Raw genomic sequence first — 23,106 nt, forward strand, 5'->3', positions numbered from 1 at the left:
GTGCCTCTACACAAGATCCAAAATACTTTAATTCCTATGTGGAACCTGATTCATTGATTGTCTCAACTGTAAGCAAAAGAGCCATGTCGCTGGCATCCATGGGACCACCTTCAAACAAAGACTGCAAGAGGTTTGAAACAGCGGGCAGAATAATGAAGACGGACACTTAATGGCGTATCGCTAACTGTAATGTAGTTACTAACCGGTATGGCCGCCAACATTGGGAAGACATGGAAGACTTTGTCACATCTTCGCGAACAATATCAAAAAAAGGGCTAAGGTTGACATGGAAGAGAGTAAAAGCACTCCTGCACTCAAAACAGTAGACACAGCTAGTAGGCATCTGGCTGTAGATATTTAAGGAGACATACGTGTTTACCTATTTCAGGGTTTAAACCTGAGGCACAGGCCATATATAGGCAAGTACATAGTTGACACACATCTTCTAGGTAGTCACCTATTCAACCAGAGATGAACTACGTTCTGTAGTCCATAAAGAAAGCAAATGAGATGGCTAAAGCTAAGTGGTCATGGGAGAGCTGCAACACCATCCTTATCACTAAGGCAATCCACAGAGCGTTAGATTGGACAGATGCCAAGGTGGAAACAAGCCAAACCTTTCTTAGTTTGAAGCAACAGCTCTAGAGGAATAGCCTCTGAGCCCGATATATTATTTGTTGCATTCCCCTCACATTCTTTCACTCCTTCACTCACTCATCCTCTGTTGTATGGGGGGAGAATAAAGCAATTCCTAGGCACCAGGGAGCCAATTTACACAACAGACATAAGACGTAGCTAGTGTGTTGATGTCATAAAAACAACACCTACAAGACCCCTAAAACAGCAAGCATGCAAGAAAGACCAAGAGTAACTATTGCAAATGGAGGTGTCAGAACTATTTGACGAGGCTATAGAGATAGTGCAGTAGAGAAATGAGGGGCCCCTCACGCCAAGGAAACAGAGCACTACAAAACCAGAAGAATAAGAAGCTCCCCTTGAAAGCAATGTGTCACACAGTATATTCACTCATCCACACCACTCAAACAGTCGTTCCCTATGTCCACTGTAGGTCCTATTCTCTTCAACATGTACCACCAAGGTAAAGAGTTACATAAAGCTTTACTTTCAGAAAAATCACATGTAGGTGCCAAGCAGTTGTCCTATCCCCATTGAGCATGGAAAATATCTGTATCGGTTAAAAACAGTATCATATGAAATAAATGAAAAACACAATTCACTTCTAATTGGCGCAACAAATCTCACAAAGGCAAATCAAAAAGCAACAAACAAATGGGAGCACCCTAAAAAACAGAACTACTATATCTGTTACATATGCTGATCGTTGTTTTTATCAGTCCCTAGTCCCGAGTAGATATTCTTCATCTGAGGTCCCTCGTAATCTGATTTAGCGTAAGGAATAAGTAAACTAGTCTCTGTGGACTTGGAAAGGTTTCAACCACCTTCTTCAGGACAAAATATTTAGGTATAGGTTTACCTCAGTCTAAAAACAATAATTCATTCAATATAAAGAAACATACGTATGACAAAAGATTAAAACCAACAAGAGTATCGCAGTCTAATCCCCACATGGTGGCACTTAAAAGCTGAGCGTTCAGTTGTCCTCACCCCAACTTGAGGGTTCATTGGTTTTCAAGTGAGAGGCATTTCCAGTTGTCGGCTACCAGATGGATAAAATAGGATTAAGCAGGCAAAACCAGCGATACGCTTATCAACATGACAAGCAAGGACATCTCGTTATGGGTGCCTTTTATTAGCTGTTTTCCCAGTTCTCCCTGGGGTCGAGCCAGTGGACCGCGTGTTGCAAATGTGCCGCCATGTAATTTAACTCCGTATGGGGAACCTCGTGACCCCATGTTCATTTCAATGTGGACAATCCGACATGCTTCCTTTTACTTCCCCAGAGCAGGTCCGCTGTAAGTTTTCAATAGTATGGAAGTAATGACTAGGAATCTCATAGAGGGTGCCCTGGAGCGTATAGAGAAATCGTGGCAGTACGATCATTTTCATAATTGCTATTCTGCCTATGAGGAACAGGAGCAATTCCTTCCAAAGGCAGATTGAAGCACTGAGCCCTTTCACTACTCTCCCAATATTGAGAGCGGGAAAGGTCTGTGCTGTGTCACTCAAATCGATTTGTAGAGCACTGCTTATCACCAGTGAGGGTTTCCAGGCTTGGGGGTGAGGGTGGCTGCTGCTGGGAGTTGTCAATTGAACATCCAGGTTTACAGGTTTTCTCTGAACTTCTGTAGGGTGGAGGCAGTCCGAATGTGCAGTGGGAGGCCATTCCAGGTCTTGCCGGTCAGGTAGGAGAAGGTGCTGCTGCTGCCGCCGCTTCCGCTTTTGTGGAAGCGGGGCGTGTGAGCAAAGGAGAGGGATGCAGAGCGTAGTTGTGTTGGGGGAAATTCAGTCTGTGGTTGAGGTAGACTGGTCCTTTGTTGTGCAGAGCCTTGTAGGCATGGGCCAGTAGTTCGTACTGGCACCTTTTTTGGATGGGGAGCCAGTGGAGCTCTCTGAGGTGGGGGTGATGTGGGCTCTTCTCGGAAGGTCCAGGATAAGCTTGGCTGCAGCATTTTGGATGGTTTGCAGCCTGCTCAGTAGTTGTGAGGTAATACCCATATAGAAGTAGTTGCTGTACTCCAGGTGGCAGATGATGAAGGCTTGGGTGACGGTGCGTCTGGTGTTGATGGGGAGCCATTTGAATGTTTTCCGGAGGGTGTGGAAGCAAGCTGAGGAAACAATGTTTAACTTTTTCATGGTGAGCTTGTTGAAGAGTATGATACCGAGGTTTCTGGTGTGGTCGGTCTGTGGGAGTGGGTGAGGGGCCCAGTTCCGCTGGCCACCAGGAGTCGTTCCATGGGTATGTGTTGCTCCCAAATATGAGTACCTCTGTTTTATCATTGTTGAGTTTGAAGAATTTGTTTTGCATCCAGCTGGCTATGCTGGTCATTCACCTGTGGAAATTGGTTTTGGTGTTAGTAGGGTTTGAGGATAGGGAGAGGATGAGCTGAGTGTCATCACCGTATGATATGATGTTCAAATCATAGGATTTGACCAGCGTGGCCAGAGTGGCTATGCATGTATTGAACAGGGTTGGACTCTGAGTTCTCTTGGGGAACGCTGCAGATGTAAGGCGGGAGGCGGAAACTCTGGGTTCTTCCAGTGAGGCAGGAAGCAATCCATTTAAGTGCATCTCCTTGGATTCCCATCTGATGCTGTCCATGTAAGAGGGTGTAGTGTGGCATGGTGTTGAAGGCTGTGGAGAGGTCGAGGAGGATCAGGGCTGTGGTCTCTACCTGGTCTAGGAGAGATTGGATGTTATCTATGGCTGTGATTAGAGAGGTTTCTGTGCTGTGATAAGCGCAGACTCCCGATTGGGATAGATCCAGGAGGTCGTTTATCTCTAGGTGGTTGTAGAGTTATCTGTTTGTTGCTTTCTCCAGAACTTTAGCCGGGGTGATGGGCCGGTAGTTATTGAGTTCTTCTGGGTCAACTTTAGTTTTTAGGTCTCGGCTGGCGTTGGCTGCGTGCATGAGCAGTCTCGCTGGCGAGACTTAATGTTTACGGGTATTTTTGATAAAGTGCTTTAAGCCCCACCCCTCTATGGTAAACGGTGGCCAGCCATTGGAATAGAGTTGGTGATGACGTATTTGCTTGGCTTTTTCTGCCGTCTCACTTGGACGGCCTTGCCTGCTTTCCTTCTGAAGTAAAATGTTTCTTATCTTTATGGGGCAAAACACATGGCCCCATAAAGATAAGAAACCTTTTAGCAGGCGAGGCCACGACAGAAAAAGCCAAACGAAAACGTCATGGCGAGCGCTTGTTTTTTTTTTTTTTTTTTAGAGATTCCTGGTCTGTTTTTGAATGCTGTGTGGAATACTGTGCTGCGGTAGTGTGATCTATTCGAGCCCTGCGATGGCTCAACTTCTAAAGCTGCTGTCAAGTCTCTTTGGATGTAGTGCTAGTCATCCAGAAATGTCCACTCTTCACATGTCCAGCAGTCATGCTCCTCAACCTGTTATGATCCAAAAACACTATTTTTGATCTATTATGAATGCTTTCTCAACAGGGCACTCTTGGCAAACGAGTTTCCACTTGAGAACGTACGTTTACTCATTTTGAATGCAAGTGTCATTCGTTCTCACTTCCTGGATGTGTGAGTTTCGTCTTGTCACGATGGTGTCTGACTCGTAAAACCTTACGGAGACATTTCAGCTAGGTAAAGGGATGCTCTTGGGCACACACTGATTATCCCCGAACTTTTGAATGTTCCTAAAAATCGGAATGAGTGACGTGGAAGAACGTTTCGGCGAACGGGATGGACCTCTGAGGGGAAAGTGCACGGAAAACTGCAGTGTTCGTCTTTTGATTTTGTTGTCCACTAAAGGGCACTGTAGTTAGTGATATTTTTTTTATAGCAGAAATAGTTTTCAAATTTTGTTTGTGTAAAGGGTAAAAGGGACATGTCGCCTGACCATGATTACAGAATGTCCATCAGTCGCACATGTATGTTTAGCTTAAAGGTGTTCGAAGAGGTTTCATGACTGCATCCACTCTGCTAGTAGAAAACCCCCTAAAACTCGAGGATTGTGCAGTTCTCTTTCTTGCCTTTGACAGCTGCCAACAATACTGTCTAAAAACAGTAATAAAAACTACAAAACCTCTCATCCAAACCTCCCTCACCCTATTTGATATGGAAGAGGAAAGTCGGACTTCACAACCACTCGCCGCAGATTCCTATTTGCCTAGTTGACTAATGTCATTTGTGCCACCTTCACCCACACATGGCTAGTTGGCCGAAAACCGCCCTTTTCAAACTGTGTAGTTTTAAGCCCCTAAATTACCTGAAAAAGCGAAGCTACAGGTCCCAGAATGCAACTTGCAGTTGACTAAACGACCAGGAATACCTGAATGCGGCATACATGGCTTGGCAGCTATGATGACCTCACTCTGTAAGATGACGGTTAGGAGTGCCTGGCTTACAGCTCACCCCTTCACTCCTTTTTCGGGCCAAGCCCATAACCTAACTCTGTGTGAGACTAGTAATGTGAGCCTGAGTGACTCAATCATCACTCCTACCCAACAGTCTAGGGGTCTCTGCTGACCTTCGGAGCCCATCGCCCTGTACTCCATCCACTATCCCTCCTCCTTCCGCCGGTGTCAGCGCACGTCGCTTGTATCCATACTGCCCTTTGAACCTTCTTGGTCACTAGGCTTTGAAAACAGCGCATCTCTGGAGGAGACGGAACAGCTGATACCACCTGAACACGGAGATTCCCATCTACAGCTCAGACACAGGGCGACCCGGCGCAGAGCACACCAGTAGCAGAGCGCACCTCTACCCGCAGGGCACCGGTCTCTCCTCCTCTGCTCCAAGAGTTGCTTCCTCTGTCACTGATTCCAGTCAGTGTCCCCCGCTCCCCATGCTGTCCCACCTGAAGTCGTCCCTGCCCAGCCTGCCCTGGGACATCTGGAGCTGCAGTCCCCTAGACTCCTTCCTGCAAGGTGAGGCACGAGCCCTGCTGTTCTCTAGGACAGGCGCGGTATAGAGGGGCTCGCAGACACGGCAGTGCTTTGAGGTTCACAGATGAGGTAGGACCTCTATAATCATTGAATACTAAACACACCCTGGCCACCCCACCTGGACTAAATGTACCTGAAGGGCTAGGGCAGGGATTATGTGCTGCAGGCCAGGACCCCTGGTGCAGGGATTATCCAGGGTCTGACCTGGTTGCCCTCTAAGGTGCAGCGCACCTAGACGCATACACCCAGGTGCTGTTGGCCACAGTGGTAAACAGTTAGCGGTCCCAAGCTATAAGGGTGCCCTTCAGTCAGTTGCTGTATTTGTCTACTGCACTAAGCATCCTGCGGATTGTAGGCACTCTGTCTTTAATAAATCTCCATTCACTCCAAGGATAAACTACAGGATGGCAGTAACAAGACATGCCTGTGCCATTACCAAAATATTCCCCACATAGACTACATTCGCAACCCACACCCTTTCTACCAAACACAAGAATGTATTATAAGCTCATGTGTTCTATCCCACACTCGACTACCCACCTATGTGTATTAGTTGCTTTGTCGGTACACCACTCTGCTCACTCACATTCCAAAACACGTCCCCATAGGCCACATTACAATCCAACTCACTTCTAACCAACCACTCCCCCATGGTGTAATGTGCTACCTATCCTCTAATGTGCTTTTGCGCTTCGTAAGCGATATGAAGCACTATAGAAATGCTATACAATACCATACTTGTACAGTTAATCTGCTTGCTCTTCCATGCTTGTTGCCCTAAATAGCAAAACACAAGACTGGCTGAAAGACAAGCCATTAATGTTTTGGACCAGTTGACATCTTTAGGTGAATAAGCCTGGCAGTCGGAGAACAGCAGGCTCTTGGATCTGTCTAAAGGCCATAAAGTAGCCAAATAAAATTGCTTTATGTTCTCCGGGGTGCACAGAGTACCGACGAGCAAAATGGCACAGTGAACGCTATGGGACAGTGAGCGCCAAAATTAAATTTTGCCTCTGGCTTTGAAGTCCGCTGCCCCAGAGTTGATGACAGCTGTGGAGCTTCGACAGGTGCTCGAGGGGTTCCTGCTCTTGAATAGTTCCTTAGATAAATTGGCTTCCGGAATGTGGGCACGCCAGAAGCCCTCCTTTGTTTTCTAAATGGGGGCTCATGTGTTAGAGCTAATGTACTTTATCTTCCTGGTTAGTTATCTTGCACCTGCGCCTTTGCCAAATCCTGTTTCTCGTTTCATGAAAGATATCTTTGTTGGAGCACTTATCGGAGCCACGTCTCAGTGATATGAGCGAATCAATGGCTTTGGTGAGTAATGTTTTGACTCTGGCAACAGCTGGTTTGGTGCCAGAAACAATCTTAAGGACAGGCGCTGTGAGGGTCAGATTTCCTCAAAGATGGGTAGGGGTGTTATGATCTGAATATTTTACAGGGCTTATATTTAGTGGCAGAGGAAGTCAAAATAAGTTGGCAAAATGGTTACTACTGCCAATTGTGTAGAGCTCCGCGAAGTGCCGGAGATCTGTTGGAGGAGGCGCAGTACCTGCAGGCTGGCAAGAAAAGATTCACTGAATCGGTCCGAGCTGGGAGCAAATAACGATTGGGCCCAACCAGCCATGGTACATCAACCATTCACATGGTAGGTGGTGGCGATTTTATTGATGAAGGCTGTAAGGGTGTCTCAGAGCTCCTGCAAGGGTGTTAAGGTGTTCTTGATTGCTGAGGGGTTGGTGAACTCTTGTATGGTACTGAAGAGTTCCTTGCTATGGTTGGAGCTAGCTTCGAGGCGGGTGGCTAGGTGCTTCCTTTTTGGCATTTTTCAGGTGTATGTGATATTTATTGAGAGCCACTTTGAAGTTGACTCTGTCGCCGGGTGTTTTGTTGGTGCGCCAGATTCTTTCTAGTCGTTTGCAATTGCTTTTGAGGCTTTTAGTTCAGGAGTGAACCAGCTAATGTTTTTGGAGGGTCTGCCTTGTTTTGTGGGTTTGAGGGGTGCGACTATGTCGGCGCATTCAGGAAATTTTGGACGGCCACTTTGAGGTCGGTGATGGTGTCCGGGGGGGGGGGTTTGGTGTTGAGGATGTTGGTCCATAGATTTTCCGTTACCTTGGTCTAGCTCCTATGGGCGGTGCTGGTTTGGTTGGTGGCGGTGTTGGGGGTGGTGGAGATGGAGAAGTGGATGATTGAGTGGTTGGACCACGTGGTCTCCGAGGTGTGGCTGTATTTTATTCAGTTGCTGGCTGTGAAGATCGGGTCCAGCTGTGTGCATCGAGTCGGTGACAATTATGGATGAGGCAGAGGTTGTTCATGCTCTCTATTAAGTTTGCCATGTTTGCGTCTCTTAGGTTGTCGATGTAGAAATTGAGGTCTCTGAGGAAGATAAAGTTATCGGAGCGGATGGCCAGAGGGCCTAGGAAGTCAGATGTCCTTTTAAAAGGCAGGGCATGGTCCAGGTGGTCTGTATGCCAGGGGGCCCCTGATGGTGGACTTCCTCTCTGTGTTGTTTGAAATTGGGGTGTTCCATAGTGGGAGTGGTGTAGTCGGCAGCTCTTGTGCTGTGGCATTTCTCTTTTGTCAGTGGGCATGGGCTGGGTTCTGAGGGCTGGTGGTTCGGCGTTACAGGAGAATTGGCAGTGTCGGCAGGTGGAAGTTCCTGCCATTGATCGAGGGGAAGTGAGACTGCAGAGAATGCTGCGAGGTCCTGGGATCAGGGCAGTTAACTCTGCTCTGCAATCTCTGTAAGTGGTTAGATATCCAGAGGTCCTGGCGCTGGGCATGGATTGGCACAGATGGGGTCCCCTTTCGCTCTCTGTGGGTGCGCCTGTGGCACAGCCACACTGCCGCCTCCATTAAGTAGGTCCCTGGTGTGGTGCTTTAGAGAAGGCGAGAAGCAGGAGGGGGAAAAAGGTTAAGTTTAGGCTGAAATTAGAAAACACTATTAGGAAAAAGATGCAATGTTCTAAAATAAGGGAAAACTCACAATAGGCTGGAGAGAAGGTCACAAATTGGTGGGAGAAAAAGTTTATGGAGACAAAAAAGAGGCAAAAGTTTTATTAGGCGGGAGGAAAATAAGGTTTATGGAGGCAAAAAGGTTAAGTTTAAGCAGGAAAAAAACTGTTTATGGTGGCAAGAAGGAGGCCAAAGGTTAAGTTTATGTGGGAAAAAAAAGACTGTTCATGGAGGCAAGAAGGAGTGTGAGAAAGTGCTTTTTTTGCATGGTTAGACCCCACTTGCTGCCCGGTTTTGATGTGGTTGCAATTGTAGTGCACAGGGTCCCTGCCAACGATGTCCCCTGTGCCCATTGCTTCTGCCCCTGTAAGTCTCTAGTACCTTGGGTACCATGGCCAGGGAGATGTAGCTTGCATGCCCCTGAGAGGGAGACAACCACCTGCCTGGGTGCCATGCCAGCTAACACTGCTTGAAGGCATAGGTAAGTCACCCCTCTAGCAGGCCTCACAGCCATAAAATACAACAGGTGAGGGTATATCTGCATAAGTGTTGATTTTTCAAAGTAAGCAGTATTTTTAATTATAAAAGTACTTACCTGATTATGAAGACGTGGGTCTTAACTAAAGTACAAACAAAGTATAATTTTCTAAAATTGTCTATCTCCTTCTTGAACGTGTGTCCATTATTGATCACTGTTGTGCAATAAATGTCGTACCCTCCTCTTAGTTAGGCCTAAGGCCTCTCGCCCACACTACCACTAATAGGGTACTTCGGGTTTTATATTGAGCCCTGTACACTTTTGGGGAAACCCTGGACCCCGTGCACAGTATTACCACCTAGTGGCAATATTGTATACAGAGCCAGTTACCTACAAGGAGACAAAAGGTTAAGTTTAGGTGGGAAAAAAGACTGTTGATGGAGGCAATAAACTTAAAGTTAAGCGGAAAGAAAATAGGTTATGGGGAGAGGTTGAGAGCAGTGGCGAGGTGTCCGGCTGACTGCTGTTACAGGCATGAGTGGAAGCTCAGCCTGCAGAGCAGGGGGAGCTGACCCAGGGAGCGGTGTGTCTATTGGATACCCAAATACCGGATATTGTTCGTCGCCCATTGGAGTCCCACCCATGGAAGCGTCTTCTTTGGGACCTCAATCAAATTTTCCGGTGCAAATAGCTTGGCTTTATCTGGGTTGATGAAGCTCACAGCAATTCATAGGATCTCAGGACCCATAACTTCCCTCCACATCTCCCATCCCGGTGTACACACGAGTCATGGTTTGCATACATAGTCCAGAGTGCTGATGGGTATTGCATGAAGGAACCAATACACAAGGGCATATACTATGTACAGGAAATGCAAAGTATCAAAGTCTTTGTAGTTCTTTTTGGCACTCTCAATGCAAGTGGTGGGCATAACTGTAACCCAAAACACCATTGCAAGATGGATAGTACAAACAACTGAGGATTGCTGCACCATGGCCAAAAAACTGTTAAGTGAAACCATGAGCCCATCCCACCAAAAAGAAAGGGATTACAAGTGCATTTATAACCACTTTATCTCTACAAGAAGTCTGCTAATCAGGCTCATGGTCATCAAAACAGACTTTCATAACACACTATTGTGTAGCCGTGAGCACTTGCATAGAAGTGTCGGTAGGACTATCCATGCCTAAAAATTTGTTTTCATCCACTCACTCTTCAAACCACTCTCCACAGGGGCAATGTCACTGCTACGTAACCTATGCTTAGCTTGTTAACCTGGAAGAGACTTCACGCTGCATAAGAAACCAGTTACTTATGTCTTATTATGGTTTTGCAGCTTTTAGATTTTCACTGGTTGTATGGTATTAAAATTTGTTTTGAGCATTCCATTCTTTTTAAGTTAGTCAGGCTTGTCAACACCTCAAATGGCCTATGGGAAAAAAAGAGAATGGATTGTGTGGAGTGGTGCCGTATATGGCTCCGTAGAATCACATCTGGGGAGATACTTTAGCTAACTTGGAGCCATGGCGACACCAGTTGGTGCATGACGGTTATTGTAAAAACCCCCTCTCCCCCCAGATTAGCGCCTGGGGGAGAATCACGGGGTGAGGAATCTGCAGGTAGATATTCACCTGAATGATCATTACTGTAGATAAGTAACTTCTTGGACTAAAACAAAATCCACACGGCATCTTGCTCCTTGCTTTGGCCCAAAGTTGGGTCTCTTTTCCTGCAAAGAGCCAGATGTTGTTTGATTTTGTCTGGGTCTAAGAAAAAAAGGGTTATTTTTTTTTCTCGTGCTAAGAATGATAACTGTATCTAGCTAGACAGAGCTTCTTCCTCGTTATGTTTGTGCCCCAGCAAAGAGTCTTACTGTTTAGTTTTTTTCTTAGGGTTAATAAAAGACTGTCTGTCTCCCTCCTGGGGCTCTGAATGTAGCTAGATACTATTTGGATGTTCTCCTAGGTTAAGAGAAAATCCATGCAATGTCTGGCATCCTGCTGGGTCACAGACACACATCTCCCTTCCTTCCAGATTGCTTCTTAGGGACAGAGAAGAAAAATAATTCAGAGACTAAGTAGCTGCGCACTCCTTGCCCCCTCTTCCAATCACCACTTTACTTCACACTGAAGATAAATCTCCTGCTCCATCTTGTCTTAAAGCCATGCTGTTTAAAAAAAAAGGATACCCCCTCAAATCATGCATCTCTGATAAAAGTTTTCTTGTGGACCATCTCCTGGATCTCCTAGCCCTTACTGAGACATGGCTCAGGAATATGTTTGCCTGTGCCACTGCTCTCTGCCCCATACAGGATATACCGTTTATAGTGCAGATGGCAACTGATACTGTGGAAGAAGTCTTCTTCATTATCAGGAATAGCTGGAAGGCTTCCCCCACTCTTATCATTTTTGAGCTGGCAAAATATTTAGCTAATATCATTGAGCCTTCCCTAAACTCCGCAGGTCTTTAGGTTCTCTTTTTTTTTTTTTTTGTTTTTTTGTTTAGTTTCTAATAGACCCCTTCCCCCCTGAGGATTGTGCTGATGCCTTGTTCCCTTGCATAGTTTAGGACAATCTCCATGGTTGTTGCCTCTGTTAACTGCTATCTGAATTTCTCCATGACAACAGCAATCGTCCTTACTAATCTTAAATAGACTTGTACCTTGTTTTTAAATCACTTTGGCTGGTTCTTTTCTTTGATCCCTACATCTTTTAATGCATGAGTGTCACAACTGGCCTCCCAGTTCTTTTCTTCTGCATTCCTATTTTATGCTTCTACACCAAACACTAATTTTCTGATCCGTTTGGGACACCCTAATGTTGAATTCACTAATTAAGGAGGTAATACATCATCAATGTGTGACAGTTCCCTGAAATTAAAGCCTCATAATACCAAGCATCTGGTTTTGCAGATCAATTCCGCTAGCAGGACCTCTATGTGGTAGAGTTTATTCATTCAATCAATTTGTATTTATTCAACCTAAATGAGGTTGTAAAAGAAAACGCAGAATAAATACAATACAATTTAAATAACACATTATAAAATCTTTAACAATAAAAACATACTTAATGAGAGTTCATATATCAATTCATTGTTTTACCTCACTTCCATAGATTTTCTAGTTCTAATAGCTGATTTAAAAAAAGACCTGCGTAAACATACATCAGGGGAGCTCAGTGATTTCAGGTTAAACTGAGCTTCTCTACACTAAGGTGCCTGACTTTATTAGTTGGGTCTTTAAAAAAATGGTTCAGTGAGAAATTGTACTAGCAGCAGAAAAAAGTAAAGTGCAATAGAGACTGCTCACATTTGTTGTTGCATGGACAAGGTGGTGCAACATTTGCCTTGGTGTTAAATATTTAAAACACAATAGCTAGTGTATAGTTCCTGCTCTAAAATGAAATAAAAGCGACCTCTCCCAGCGGTAGAGGTCTAAGGTTAAATATAAGACAGGTCCCACTGAGACGAAGAATCTGAAGTCAGCACAGTACATTTAGATGATTATGGTTTTATTCTGGTTTCTTTGTAGTGCTCAAAAAAAGCAGTTATCACATTTAATTTGGCCGAACTGTTAATTTTGCTAGGGTCGTTGAACAGGGTGGGCCGTCCCAAGGTGCCTCTAATGATTTGCAGATGACTCCGCCGTGGAATAGTGGCACCCTTCTCCTGGCTGAGACCATCCAAAATGATGTCCCTGCACAGGGATGCCGCCGGATTGGTCCATATACTGATCGACAGCAATAATGGGACTAACTGGACCGTATCTACAATATAACTCTGTTTGAGCTCTGAATAGTTTATATAACTTGGGGTAGACGGTGGTAATTGCAGAATTCTACAGAAAATATGATTTTTTTCCACCTGCAAAGATGGACTCTTATGTAGGCCCCAAATCCAGGCTTTGTGTGTGGCTATAGGAACACATTGAAAATTGTATACCTTCAGCGTGTGTGTGATGGTCCCTCTGCTTCCAGATCTTGCCAAATTGAATACTGTGCCTTTTGACCTAATGAGTCTCAGGCAGGCACTATTAAGCAGTTACACCTAAGTAACTAAACTCTCTAACACTGGTAAGTGTCTGGCCTTTGATGTTAAATCTAGTTAATCTGGATTTACCGGGCCCGCATGCCATAGTAGGTGACGTACTGTAGTCACTAGATCAAGGTTACTCATAAAAAGAACAAAGCGGTCCACCAGCAATCTCAGAACATTCGGAGTTTGTTCCAAAAGGACTGCATCATCAGCGTAGAGTAGCACTGGCACCTGCGTGCTTGCAATCCTTGGAGTCTCTACTAGGTTAGACATCAGGTAAGTGAATAAACTATTTATATACATGATAAAAATCAGGAGCGCCATTATGCAGCCTTGGCGCACCACCCCCCATCCCCTCCTCTCTCCCCCCCACCCACCCTTTCAGAGAGAATTCGGGAGACAGTTTGTTGTGTGCACTCATACCTACTCTTGCAGTTAAATCTTCATGTGTAGAGTATAAAAAATTCACGAGAGAAAGATCCACCCCTAGTTAAGCCAACATTGCCCACAGCTTAGTCCTGTTTACTAAATCAAAAGCGGTTCACGAAGGCCATATAAATTGGGGAGCGCCGAGCTGGAGTATATTTGTTTATTGGCTATCTCAAATTCAAGTATTGCTCCACTGTGCCCAGTTGGGGCGACAACCGAATTGAAAGGGTGAAAAAATCATGTTATCGCTTGCCCATGAGACTAGGCGGTTGTAGACTGCTCTCCCAATGATTTTAATTGTGCTATCTGTAAGTGAGATGGTTCGGTAACATTTAGGGGATGAACAATCGGCATTTTTAAACAAAGGAACAATAGAGTTGATTCTTTGTCACTCTCCCATGCCGACCTCCATGGTCTGGCGCCTAGGTGTTCTCAGAAGTTCCCTATTACTTAAATCTCAAATTAATAAAGTGTCTGCCTTTTGCTTTTTACTCCTTGAAACTTTGAGGAAGATATTACCTTTGCTACCAATTGAAAGCAAATGCGCGAGAATTCAGGCAGTCGGATGTCGCAGAACTCTAGTTGACTCTGTAATCTTACCTTGACTGCCGGAGAGATAGCATACTCTTCTGGTGGTCAAGGCAAGAGTAGTAGGAGGCAGTCGAATTTCACACCTCTGTGTGGTGTTTATGCTCTGTGAAGGTGACATTGGAATCCTCTGCGCTATATTTCTAGCCCATGCGGTTGGCAGATAAAGTTGTGGTCTTCATCTGTTGCTAAAGACCCAGTTTAGGGCAGAACCTGCATGGATGTCCTAATTCCCATGGCTAACGTGTAGTTTTGGAGACTAATCCTCTAGGACCAACTTAATGGATATTGGCTCACTATTCCAATCGGGCCATAATTGAAATGAGAGCAATCTAATGGGTCCTTAAATGGTAGTTGAGGCACATTGACTTAAAACTCGGACTTTGTCCTATCAACATAAACCACATGAACACAGAGAGCACAAGAAAGATTTTGATCAATGGTGTCCTAGTTGTTAGATAGTGGGCTTGTGGGTTCAAATTTTCGGTATGAAACCTTTTGTTTTGCAGCATGAATCCTTTTCTGGATTCACATGCTGTTTTGCCATCTAGTGGTTGGGTCCGTGATTGTTGTCGTTTGTTTTTTTTTTTTTTTTTTTTTTTTTTTTTTGTTTTGAAAAAGTTTTTATTGAGCAACAATTCGGTCACAAGTATGGGCCTACAACCACCCGGGCCGGCCGCTAGGTACATAAGGAAATACACACATATCAAAGTTGCAAACCGTCCCCAGGGCACTGCCCCGCAGTGGCTCAAGATAGTTCTCGAAGAACAGCAAGCGTCAGTCCAACAGTAACAGAAACAAAAGAAAAACAATAAAAACAAAAGGCGAGTTACGAGGGATACCAGTGCGGTTCAGGCTCCCCCCGGGAAACTCCAGTCAGAACATTTGAGCAATCCGCTAAAGAGAGGAGTACCGGGAGGCCGGGGACGGAGGGGGGGGGGGAAAGGGGGGTCAAGGAGGATGAACGTCCCTATGTAGTTGTTACAAAAAGCGCCAGGAACCGTCGAGGGTCAGGGGGACATGGCGATATCAGTGTCTACCAGGGGGGGCGTACAGATGCCTCCGCGATACGCATTCCATTGGCCCCAAATTCTACCCCATGCCCCCGGCTTGCCACGGGCCACATACACTGTCTTCTCCCGAAACATACACCAGTCCATATTCTCCTTCCATACTGACACGGTGGGCGGCCGTTGAGCGCCCCAAAGTTGCGCTATATCCCTCTTGGCAATCATGTTCCCTAGGGCCGCCCACCGAGTCTGAGCCGCGTTGTAGTCATTGGGCTCCCACACATTCAGGACACAGCGACGCACCTCCGGCAGCAGTACAACCCCGGTGACCTGTCCCATAACCGTGTGGACCCGGCGCCAATAGTCCGCCACCTCGCGACACTCCCAAAGGATATGAAGAAAGGTGGCGCTGAGCCCGCAGCCTCGTTTACAGAGCCCGTCGTCGGAAAATCCCATCGCGACCAAGCGCGGACCCGTAACATACACCCGGTGGAGAATCTTGAGCTGTACCAACCGGAGACGAGCCGGAATGGCAACCTCCTTGGGGGACGACAGTGCAGACTGCCAGTCTTCGTCGTCCAATTCGACCCCATCCCCAGTCCAAGCCCCCCGAAGGCGCACCAGGAGATCCGCCCGGTGATTGATCAATTTTTTATAAATTAAAGAAATAGTACTATCAGGGACATGTCCGTCAAGTACGCGGTCCTCGAGGGGCGAGGAAACAGGGATCTTGGTCCCCTCCCCGAAGACCGAGAGCAGGGCGTGTCGAACCTGGGCGTAGCGGAAGAACTCCCTGTCGGTCAGCTCGTATTCGGCCTGGAGCACCGCGAAAGTCTTGACCGCGCCCTTGTGCCACAGGTCTCCCACTTTGCTGATACCAATCGTGTCCCACTGGTCAAACCCCTTGGTGGTCCACAAGCTGCCCAGGCGGTCGGAGGCAAACAAGGGAGTAGCACATGTCATTCGCTCACTCCAGCCCATGGCCGCAGTGGCAGCCCTCCAGGTCCGCACAGCAATCTTAGTAGGACCCGTAAGGGTCCGGTCAGCCAGGCGGGAATAAAGTGCCCTGTTGTAGTTCCCGCCGGGAAGCAGGAACTTGTCCATCTCATACGCCGGATTCAAGCCGGGCGCATACGTGGCGTGGTTAATGGCAGATAGCTGCGAGGCCCAATAGTACCTGCGAATGTCAGGAAGCGCGATGCCCCCGTCATACCAGGGGAGAGTGAGCTTGGCAAGAGCAATACGCGCCCGGCCGTTCCACACCAGTCTCCTCTGCAGGCTCTCCACCTCCCGAAAGTAGGCCACTGGGATAACGTCAAAGGAGTTCTGGAGTGCATAGAGGAACCTGGGAAGGGACATCATTTTAAACAGCGCGGCCCGACCCAGCGGGGACAGGGGCAGCCTGCACCACCGGGCCGTGTCCTCCCGCAGCCGCCGAAGTGGACGCAGAAGATTCTGCTCGTAGCGAGCCACCGGGTCCAGCGAAACGTATATCCCCAGGTACTTAAAGCCGCTCAGAGATATTTGAATCGGGAGCCGAGGCGGCAGGAGAGGAGGACCACCAGCGATGGGATAAACGCAGGATTTAGACCAATTGATCGTGAGACCCGAATTGTTCCCAAAGGAGGTCAGAACGTCAAAGAGGACGTTGAGTGACTGCCGCGGTGAGGTGAGGTACAGGAGAATGTCGTCCGCATACAGCGAGACCCGATCTTCAAAGCCCGGGCCCCACCGGATCCCTCTAAGCGAGGGCTCCCAACGGAGCCAGGCAGCGAGTGGCTCCAGGGCGAGAGCAAAAAGCAACGGGGACAACGGGCACCCCTGCCTCGTGCCCCTGCCGAGGGCAAAGGGCCGAGAGACCCGCCCATTCACCACCACTTGAGCCATGGGTCCCGTGTAAAGGAGCCTCACCCAGCCAATAAATCCCTCCCCAAAGCCGAATTTATCCAAGACGGCCCAGAGGAATGGCCACTCAATAGTGTCAAATGCCATCGTGGCATCCAAAGAGACCAGCACGGCCGGCTCGGTGAGGAGCTCCGCCCTGGCGAGGACCCCGTGCAGACGCCGCAAGTTAAGAGCGGTGTTGCGGTGCGGGATGAAGCCGCATTGGTCCGGATGAATAAGGTCGCACACGACACTCAACAATCGATTGGCCAGGACTTTCGCCAGGATTTTAGGCTCTGCATTGAGCAGTGAAATAGGCCGGTAAGAGGTACAGCGGTCACGCGGCTTGCCCTCCTTGGGGAGAACGACTATAGTGGCCAGGCGCTGGTCGGCCGGAAGGGAACCCGCCGCAAGAGAGTCGCGGAACATGCGGCCGAGGAAGGGCGCAAGCTTATCAGGACGCAATTTGTATAGTTCAATGGGCAGACCGTTAGGACCCATAGCCTTGCCCGAGCGAAGGGAACGAATCGCGGTCGCTATTTCATCCGACGATAAGGGGGCGTCCAGCCGCTCCCGGTCCTCAACGGACAGGCCGGGCAGAGCAATATCTCTCAATAGGAGGCGAGAGTCATCTTCGTCCCTGTCAGTCACCGGGGAGTACACCGCCCGGAGGTGGTCAGCGAAGCATTCCACAATCTCATCCGGTTCAGTCACACACCCACCATCCGCAGCACGCAACTCGGGGACCACGCGATTCACTCTCTCCTTTTTGTCCAGCCACGCAATCAACTTTCCCGCCTTGTCCCCCGCGTCATACAATCGGCCCTGCTGCTCCCTATACATAGTTTGGGCCGCGTCAGTGACCAGGGACCTATATTCGAACTGTTTCAGGCTAAGGGCATGTAGCCCGTCCGGAGTAATATTCGCCTCCAAGGCCGACTCCAGCCCCGAGACGTCAGTCTCCAGCTTCACCACCGCCTCGCTCCTAACCTTCTTGGCCACCACTATCTGGGCGAGGGCGTGTCCGCGTATAACAGTTTTAAAGGCTTCCCAAAGGGACAACGCAGACGACACCGACCCCTCGTTTTCACTGAAGTATTGGTCCATGGCCTTAACCAGGCTGTCACGGGTCACAGGGTCCCGCAGGTACCAGGGGTTAATGGGAGCTATCCGCCCTGCGGACCGCGGCCCGGTGTCAAAGAGAAGCCACAGCGGAGAATGGTCGGAGATACCACGCGCCAGGTGTCTGACCTCTCGAATCCGACCAGTCTGCGCCGCTGGCATAAGGAAGTAGTCTAACCTGGAGAGACTCCCATGCGCCCCCGAATGAAAAGTGAACTGGCACTGGGTCGGATGCAGTAGTCTCCAACTATCCACCAAGCCGAAGGTCTCCAACATCCCACCCAGCCATGACTGGGCAGCGGGGAGGGTCCTCGGTGGGTGACGATCCAGTTCACCCGAAACCACAGAATTAAAGTCCCCGCCCATGAGCAGGAGGCCGTCCGGGAGGTCAAGCAGCATTCGACCCAAATCAGCAAAGGTGGAGTTCTGGAGGCCCGGGGGGACGTAGACTGAAACCAGGGTAAGGGGCTGCCCCTCCCACCTCCCAATCAGACACACATAGCGCCCTCTGTCATCCGAGACTATCCTCGTGATCTCCACCGGAAGGGAGGTTCGCAGGAGAATGCCCACCCCCCTGGAGCCAGTTGTGAAACCAGAATGGGCTACGAGGCGGTATCCCCCTCTGTGCATCGCATGGCAGACATTGCCGACCAAATGGGTCTCCTGGAGAAACACCACATCAGGAGTCAAACGGCGCAAATATTGCAGTACAACACCCCGCTTAATACGGTCCCCCAACCCATTGACGTTCCACGACATAAGCCTCAACCCGTCTCCCCCCATCCCCTCCAATAGAGCAAGAAGCCCCCAGCCCGCAGCACCGCTCCCAAATATGGATAAAAATCAATTCCTCGCCCTGTAAACAAAAAACACACAACTAAACAACCCCTCTTCCCCCCCAACCCCACCCCAAGTCCACCGCCCCCCACCCTGCACCCCTGCGGGCCTAAGACCCCCCCCAACTTGCAGTGTGCCTGTCGCCCCGCTAACCCCATTCTACAAAAAGACCCCGGAGGAGGAAAGGGACCCGAACCCGCCCGCACCCCTCACAGTCCTGGTAAAACACAGTATGCAAAAGAAGTAAGACCCAACTGTACAGTGCAAAAACGCAAAAGCAAGGACCAAAGGTCAGTCTAAGGGGACCCGTCACCTGCGGTGCCCCCAGAGGGCCCGGGCCGGCCACCCCCGTCCGGCAGCGAGTCCAGCCAGTCACTTGCGGCCACAGGAGTGTCAAAAAAGACTGTCCGCTCTCCATGCTCCACTCGAAGTTTCGCCGGGTAGAGCATCGAATACTTCAGGCCTAGCTCGCGGAGACGGCGCTTCACCCCCTGGAATCCCATCCGCTGTTTCTGGACCAGTTGCGTGAAGTCCGGGTAAAAGTTGACGATCGAGTTCTCGTAGCGGACCGGGCCACGGGTCCGTGAAGCCTGCAGAATAGCATCGCGGTCCCTGTAGTGGAACAGTTTAGCCACGATAGGCCTCGGGGGGGCCCCCGGCCGCGGCCGGCCGCCAGGAACCCGATGGGCCCGCTCCACAGCGAAGAATTTACTTAGGCCAACCGGGGACAGCTGCTGCAGGATAAGTTCCTCGACCACGAGGTCCACCGGGCGGCTGTCGGAGGACTCCGGTACCCCAATGATACGGATATTGTTGCGTCGGGCCCGTCCCTCGAAGTCCTCAAGCCGCCGGGCCATGTGGTCGTTGACCACTCTAATGTCCCCAAGCGCGGCCCGCAGATCCGACACCTCCGCACCCAAGGTGGAGGTCCGTGTATCAAGGGCCTGGACCTTCTCGTTGGTTTTAGAGAGGTCGGCCCGAATCAGGGTGACGTCGATCGCGACAGTGTCGATCTTACGGGCCAGGGCCTCATATTGCGTCGCGATAGTTTCCCTGATGCCCTCGATGGCGCCCATAATGTCCTGTAGGGAAGGTTCCGCAGCGACGGTCGTGCCTCCCCCCGCAGCATCCGGGGAGAGGCCAGCAGCGCCAGGGGACCCCCTGCCCTGGGTATAGCGGTCCATGTTGTTGCTCTGGACCGCTCCCCCGCGTAGTGAGGCCTTGGTCTTGCGCCCCTCCGGTCCCCCTTTGCCCGCCATGTGAGCGCCGTCACTCACTGGGACCTCCGATCAAGGGGTGCACGGGTGCCAGAGAAAGGATCACAAACTGTCGGTGTAGGGGTCGGAGGCGTCAGACCCGTCCGTAGCAGATGGAAGCAAACCTCGGGCAGAGGCCCAAGAGGCACCCCGCCACCTTGAGCACGCACGCCAGCTGATCTCCTGAAGGCCAAAATCGAAACCGAAAGTGCTGAATCGGTGACTGGCACCGCGCTGAGGCCGCTGTTGTTCAATTGCAGCCCGGCCCCACGGGTCACCTCCACCCCGGCCTCCTCCGTCGGGTGGGTCCCAAAAGTTCCGGCGACGATAACTCAGGATTCCCAGGTCCGATTAGAATTTTGGAAAGAGATATATAGTCAGCTGGTCTTCTTCTCTCAGATTCCATACACCAACTCAGGATAGTCTCAGGATTTATTCCGAGGAGCAGAAAGGGTCCGGGGAGCCCTGTGCTCACGCGACCATCTTGGATGCGCGCTAGGCTCCTCCCTCCGTTTTTGTTTTTTTGAGGTTATCGTCGACCACCATTTGGTGCTAGGTCTGTCCCTTGTGTGACGTCAGACAGCGCCCCGGAAGTTCCTGTCCGTGGTAGCCATCTTCAGATTTTTTACCACCGTTTTGTCTTGAAGCAAAGGATGAAGCGCCAAAGTTTTGGAGAAGATTCCTGAAAAGTTTGGATTTTTTTGGGGGAAAAAAAATGAACGAAGAACAGTAAAATACCGGCAAAGGAAGGGAAACTTTGTCACGAAACCTGATGGGGGAATCCCATTGGAACATCACACTAGCACGTGGACTGAGAATGAGGCAAGGTATGGGGTCATGGAAAATACCCCCTTTAAGTTTTACCCAAACTGCCATCACAAGTTTGCACAAAGCGACCCGCACATTGTCCGTAACCTCTGCCTACAAAGGAAATATGGGAACAAGGCCTTCAAGGCCTGCACCGTAGTTGTTTGACTCTCAAGGCCTGTCGAAAGTAGAAAGAGGAACATAACGCAGCAATGTTTATCAGCTAGAAGCAACAGGTATCGCTGAAAGACTTGGGCCTCTCCAGCGACGAAGATGAACATGTTGGGGATGCACATCCAGCACACAGAGGCTCAGATGTCGAAATCCTTGAGGGGGACACTGAGAACAAACATGCGACAAAGAAGGCAAAGGACGGCGTCAAAAAGAGACCGGAAAGGTAATAAAAACCCTTTGGATACCAAGGGCCATGAGAAAAAACCATGCTAGGCAGCCCAGGCATCAAAGAAAACTACGACCAAGGGTCTGCCGCGACCAAAGGAGTCCCACGGATCTCATACCAGGGATACTGACGAGGGCGATTATCGAAATAGACGAAGACCGACCCGGGCCAAGCGGCCTCAAAGGAAAACACCAAGCCTTTGGAGGCAGAAACTGCTACAACAAGAAAGAGAGCATCTGACACAAGTCGTCGAAAGGCCCTCGAGGTGGAAAAGAAGAGGAGGTTGGAGGCGGAAATGGCAAAGCTCTTACAAAGCAAAAAGGAGTTCGACGGCGCACTAAAGGAATACAGGATTTCTACCAGACCTTTCAGAACCAAGCATGTCGAAGAGGAAAAGAGTGCCTTCGATTTACCAGCAACTCCCAAACCTCACGAAGAGGAGCTCGACCAACCGGGAAGGTACCACTGCTTGATACCTGAATGGTATACAAGGATCAACGTTGGGTCCAGTATGTTCACATCTGTATCCCTTGCCTTTCTTCGAAAACCTACCCTGTAAGATGGCATTGGCCGTAGACACAATGCAGATAGATTTTTAGCTACAAGTGCTAGATTTCTGTCATAATGTTTGGGGTTGTAGGTTGGCTGCAGAAGATGCGTCATCTTCTGTTTTTCTCTTTATAACCGAATTTTATATTTTTTTCTAGTAATTTTATTGTCCTAAAATAATGATTATTCATTGATTTACTGTGTCAAACTAAATTTGAGTTTATAACTTCTTTTTCTCCTGGAGAAAGCCTCAACTGCTAGTCCTCTCAAGCCTGAGAGGAAAGTACCTAGAAGTAACAACTTAGTTACCCATTAGGGAGTGCATTAGTCTTCTGGATCTGGCACCACAGTGAGAAAGAAAAGTACAAAAGATACTGCCAGTCATGGGCGACTCCCCCCATACAACTTATGAAAATCTGTGTTTATAATATCTTAAGTTGACAATCAAGTGACAATGGGATGGAATGTGATTGGCATGTGTGTATTAATTTCGCGCATATATTGTCTAAAGTTTCCATGAACTGTTGTAAGGCTGACCACATGGAAACATACTCTACTACTGTTTTTGCTGAGCTTCTGTGCTAAGGTCTTTCTTAAATTGCAAATATTTGTTGTTTTCACGTCTATATTGTTCCCTTAACAAGTATAACAGGTTGGCATGTCTTTGGCCTTCTTCAGAGGTCTGATAAGAAGTATGACGAGGCAATCAAATGTTACAGGAATGCACTGAAGTGGGATAAAGACAATCTTCAAATTCTAAGGGATCTCTCTCTATTACAAATTCAGATGAGGGATCTTGAGGGTTATCGGGTAAGTAATGCATGGTCAGCTATTTGTCTTGAATTATTATGGGAAAATAAGACGTTTAAATTGAGAAATGTTGAATTACCCCTCAGCCCCTATTTCATTAGAATTTTCAGTTTAAGAAAAGATCAACAAATACACCTGCACAATAATAATCACCATCCAAAATCCATACTTTAGTACCATCTAAAGTGGACTCCTCAACAGAGTCCGCAACTGGTTGTCCCTTTCCATTTTGCTGTTCCAAAGAAAAGTCTTCTTAAGGAAGTCTTTTTACCACCATTTCTGATTCCCTTATCACGATTTAGATCTCTTTTGTGCTAGCAGAACAAGGATTTTAAAGTACCTGACTTTTGCTGTTGGTTTGAGAATCTGGAATATTTAATAAGGAGGGCTCCACAATTCTTTAGG

At 48.5% G+C, this 23,106-nt stretch overlaps 1 protein-coding gene across 2 annotated transcripts in view; it reads left to right on the forward strand.

The window, feature by feature from the left end:
• NAA15 (N-alpha-acetyltransferase 15, NatA auxiliary subunit) overlaps window positions 1-23,106 on the forward strand; it is a 703,732-nt gene that overhangs the window by 168,138 nt on the left and 512,488 nt on the right. For both annotated transcript variants that reach the window (XM_085641522.1, XM_085641523.1), the window contains exon 4: window positions 22,544-22,701. In XM_085641522.1, coding sequence (XP_085497648.1) covers window positions 22,544-22,701 — 158 coding nt within the window. The remainder of the gene's footprint in view (window positions 1-22,543; window positions 22,702-23,106) is intronic.

Source organism: Triturus cristatus, chromosome 2_2 (genome assembly GCF_964204655.1).
Source record: "Triturus cristatus chromosome 2_2, aTriCri1.1, whole genome shotgun sequence".
NCBI lineage: Eukaryota > Metazoa > Chordata > Amphibia > Caudata > Salamandridae > Triturus > Triturus cristatus.